A 4,651-nucleotide genomic window follows, 5' to 3' on the forward strand; every position below is an offset into this window, starting at 1 on the left:
CCACAAACCCCCCAGCTCCTTCCAGGTACTCCTTTGCTGAGCATTAGGCTTCCGCCAAAGCTTTGGGGTGCGGGCAGGTGGGCGGCTGCTCCTTCCGGCCCCACCCCGGCTGGGCTGCAGTCACCGGGTGGCCTGGAGGAGGCTCTGCTGTTCCCACGACTGCTGGCTCCTGGTCAGCAACTCGGCAGGCCTCCACAAGCCCAGTCTCCGCCTCTGGGTGGTGGAGACCACAGAGAGACCGCGGGTCAGGCGGCCCGAAGGAAAACAAGAGAACGTGCTCAGACCTGAGCCCCGGGCTGGGGTGGGGCTCCTGTTCCTTGTCCTTCAAGGCTTTCTCCGCCCCCCACCCCACCCCCACCAACCACTCCCTTGACTTTGGTGTGATCTCACTGGCTGCAGCTTGGTTTTTAACGTCGCTGACTTCCTTCGTGGGCCAGCGCGGTCCAGTAGAATTCTCTGCAACGATGGAGAAGCTCTTTAGCTGCGATATCCTATATGGTAGGCTGTAACCAGGAGGCCTACCGAGCCCTTGCCATGTGGCTATCGTGGAGTGAGGGACTTATTTTTGAAATTTACTTAATTTTAATCAATTTGAATGAAAATCGCCAAACCAGGCTCTCCACTCACTGCCGTCGAATCCAGGCCAACTCTAGGACAGGGCGTAACTGCCCCTGTGGGTTTCCAAGACTAACTGTGTGCTCCAGCTCTCTCCCGAGGAGCGACTGGTGGCTTCGAACTGCTGATCTTGCCGTTCGCAGCCCCATGTGTAACCACCATGTCATGAGGGCTAGCAGCTACCCTGTCGGACAGCGCAGCGTGTGAGCAGGCATGGTCAGCTGGTCGGCTGCCATTCTCAGCCTTACAACGACAGCCCTCACAAGATGTTCCTCCGTGGCCCGGGTACATGCTGAGTGGAGTCCATTCCGACTCGTGGTGACACCGTTGTGCCAGACTGGAATCGCGCTCACAGGGTTTCAAGGCTGATGTTTCAGAAGAGGGTCACCGGGCTCTTCTGAAGAGGCTCAGGGGTGGGGGTGGGGGGGGTTCAAACTTGCAGCCTCCCAGCGCGTGGCCTCACATATGACGTTGTGTACTCCTCTGGACGTGTGGTAGGCTACATGGGAGATGCTTCCTGGACCTCTAAACCCCTTCACGTTCAGGTCTGTCTGCCCTTGTGGGCATGCGCAGACCTGCGGGTGATTGGGAAGACCCGGGTCCGGTCCAGACTCAGCCCAGATTTTGTATGACCCGGGGCAGAACTGCCATTCCACCGTGGGGGGGAAATGATGCTTGGAGGTGCCTGAGGTGGATGACTGTCCATTGGACTGAGGCCCAACAAGACATTACAAGTTTCCCTCTCTGCTTCTCTTCCTCTTTTCCTATCAGGCCACCCAGGGGCTAACAGGGTCACCTTTCCAGAGCCAAAGAAAAACAGCGGAGACAAGTGAGAGTACTTACAAACTTGGCTTTGAGGTCAGATCGATTTTAAAAAGCTGCTTGTTAGTACCCGTGGACCTCGGGTGTGTTTGGCAGGGTGGATGGAGATGGCGTTAGGACACTGGGCTTTTGATGGTAGGTAGTTCTGGGTTTAATCGGTGGTACCCTGAAGCTAACCTGCACAAGCTCACCAGAGCCAGTTGATACCTTCTCAGGTATTTTGTGAGTTGGTTGTTAAATACAGCCATTTCTAAAAATTGAATTACATGCGATACAATGACTTTTATTGGAAGCGCAGGTCATGAATTACATGCGATACAATGACTTTTATTGGAAGCGCAGGTAATGAAGAACCTTCGGGTACTGGAGCATGTTCTTGAGGTCCTTTGCCTTGCCTGTGTCCAGAGAGAAGGGGGCCTGGGGGCGAAGATGTCCAGCGCTTGGCTGCTAACCAAAAGAGGGGTGATTGGAACCCACCAGCCATAAAGTTTCAGTGCGGGTACTTCCACTGTGTCATAGAGTTGCCCTGAGTCAGAATCAACTCCATAGCAGCAGATATCTGCATGGTAGATTTACCTGTTTTTTGCCCAACTTCCTGTTCCATGTTCCTCATGAAGATTACATGTAAACATGCATTGAACTTATCGGGGTTACATTGTAAATAGCATCGCCACTTGAGGAGCTGCTCTTGAAGTATTGGGAACCCTGACAAGGTTCAGCAAAGAAGTGCCGTGTCACTGATGAATACGTGTCACCGAGGAGTACGTTCCGATGCCAACCTGTGTGGCTTGGCTTTTGTCAGGTAAGATACGGGAAGATATTCATGAACGTTCCTGTCCCTCGCCGTTCTGAACGTGTGTATGCTAGCCCTGTGGGAATGTGGCCCAGGAAGGGTAACTTGTTCAAGGTCACACGGTCAGGACTTCGGACTGTGCCCTCGCTTCCTATTTCTTCTACTGCTCGGTGACTCTCCTCACCCAAAGGACTTTCTCAGACACTCTTTCTCTGGAGTTTCTGACTCACGTGTACCTCCCTCCGGTGTGAGGGGCCAGAGGGCAGGGCTGGTCTCACCATGCCCTTGGCTGTGCCAACTGTGGAGCTCAGACCCTTCGCCAAGAGGCCTGTCCCTGCTGGCTTCCCCTGGAGTGCGGTGGCTGCTGGCTGCCCTGAGGGGAGTCCGGATTCCAGTTCTCTCCTCCCAGGCCCTGGTGTGCCCATGGCAGGAGCGGGAAGGGGTGGCCTCCTTCTTCCTCATGTGGTGAGTGCGACGGGGCAGGGGTTGTGGCGGACACAGCACCGCGTGGACACTCCCGCAGCCAACTCCACAGAGCACCACTGACCCGACCACAAACTGCCCCAGACCGTATGGCTGGGCCTGGGCGAGGCCTCCCAGCTGCCAGGTGGGCGTGGGAACAGGAACCGGCTCCTGCCTACGTACTGGCTGTCTTGGTAGGACAGTGGCTGTGTTGAGGGCAGGCTGAGGGCAGTTTTGGTTAGCCCAGCCTTGACTCTGGGGTTATATCCTTCTGCAACGCCCAACATCACGCTACCTATAGAGTTGAAAACACAACTTCCTTATGCATGTGCAAGTTTTTGCTGGAAAACATGATTGATAGATTTCACCAATGCTCCCAGGGAGTCTGGCCCCTCCATCTATGGGATAAGTGTCATCGAGGCCTGGGTCTTGGAGCCAGAAGACGTGGTATACCATTATCACCTGGTCCTGGACACGGAGGCTCTAGACCCTTCTCTATCACAAAGCCCTGGCTTTGTGTGGTGATACAAAAAGATGTTCACAAAATCTGGGACTGGCTTCCATTCAGTGGTGGAGTCGAACTGCCCTCCCCTTGAAGAAGGAGGGTTGGCGGTGTAGTGAGCCGTCACGCACCGGGCTGCCATCCTCATGGTCAACATTTCGAAACCACCAGCAGCTCTTCAGAAGGTACACTGGGCTATCTATTCCTGGGAACAGTTACAGTCTCAGAAACCCACAGGGGGTGGCGCTGTGAGTCAGCGCTGCCTCGATGGCAGTGAGTTTGAACACAGCCTGGGTTGGATGAAGCCCAGCAAAGCCTCGAAGGTGGCAGACATGGTGCTGCCTGACTTCAAGCTCTAACAGAGCAGTAGGCACAGTGTGTACCTTCTTTTCTCTTGCTTGGCACATGTGCCCGAGAGACTCAAGCAGACAGATTAGTCCGGCTACCTTGAAGCCACCAGGCTGGAGAGACCACAAGGTGAGAGTAGATAGAGGTGAGGTCTCTCTAGGAAATTAGAGCCCACCTTTCGATGGGAAGATTGTCAGAGCATTCTGTCTACCAGCTCGTGGGCCAGGAGCTCTGGCTTGTTCTCATCCTCGGCTGGCTCCGGGGCCTTCACAGGCTGGGCACGCAGCTGATGCATGCGTGAAGCCAGCCTCAGCCCTGGAGCCGCCCTGGAGGGACGCTCACCCCGCACCTTCATGGGCCAAACAAATGCTGTTGCTGCTGTGGCTTGAAACTGCTCAGCTTTGGAGTGGCTCGTTCATTATGCTGCATTAGGTAACACTAGAACAGTTTGCTTACTTCTAAGGCAAGATCCCGTCCACATGGGAGGCACTCGATAAAGCTGAGTAAATGTGGCCCGAAGTGTGGGCGCACGGGAGGGAGTGTTGGTCAGGCGGCAGGGGAAGCTAGTCACCGCCTGGCAGGAGTTCTGTTTAGCTAAGCGAAGTCACCCAGTATTTTCTGGAAGCGAGAAGGGTTAGTCACCAGCTCTAGTCAGTCGGTCAGCTCCCGGCAAAGGAGGCGTGTGTCTAGACTGGAAACAGGCCCTGCTCGGAGAGAACCCAAAGGACAGTCTTCTTTTCCCTACTGGCCGGGACGGGGCTCCCAGAAAGGAGTGGGGACGGGAAGGAGGGCCTGGTAGCTGGGGGGCAGGGCAGGGCTGGAGGGTGATCCCTGCAGGGCGCGTGCCTCACACTGAGGCACCTCTGGGGTCTGTTATCTTTGTACCAGGCACCCAGTTGACCTCTCTTGCTCCCTCACAAAACAGGGAATTCCTTCAGGGAGGAGGCTGCATTTTCTTTATTTTGTAACCCCAGAATTTAATTCAGAGTCTGGCCAGGGTTAAAACCCATAAAACCAAACTCACTGCCATCTAGTCGATGCCGACTCATGGTGACCCTATAGGGCCTGGTCCAACTGCCCCGTGAGTTTCTGAGACTGTAACTCTTTTT

The 4,651-nt window shown here is 55.0% G+C and overlaps 1 protein-coding gene across 1 annotated transcript in view; it reads right to left on the minus strand.

Annotated features, from left to right (window-relative positions):
• Nucleotides 1-3,837, minus strand: part of LOC115868260 (40S ribosomal protein S29-like) — a 20,519-nt gene extending 16,682 nt beyond the window's left edge. Inside the window, exons 1-2 of the mRNA XM_045286595.1 lie at nt 3,754-3,837; nt 2,778-2,830 (exon numbers count right to left, since the gene is read on the minus strand). Coding sequence (XP_045142530.1) covers nt 2,778-2,830; nt 3,754-3,837 — 137 coding nt within the window. The remainder of the gene's footprint in view (nt 1-2,777; nt 2,831-3,753) is intronic.
• Between the last annotated feature and the right edge of the window lie 814 nt (nt 3,838-4,651).

The sequence above is a fragment of the Echinops telfairi genome, unplaced genomic scaffold, assembly GCF_000313985.2.
Source record: "Echinops telfairi isolate 266 unplaced genomic scaffold, ASM31398v2 ScPeMD7_9;HRSCAF=40, whole genome shotgun sequence".
NCBI lineage: Eukaryota > Metazoa > Chordata > Mammalia > Afrosoricida > Tenrecidae > Echinops > Echinops telfairi.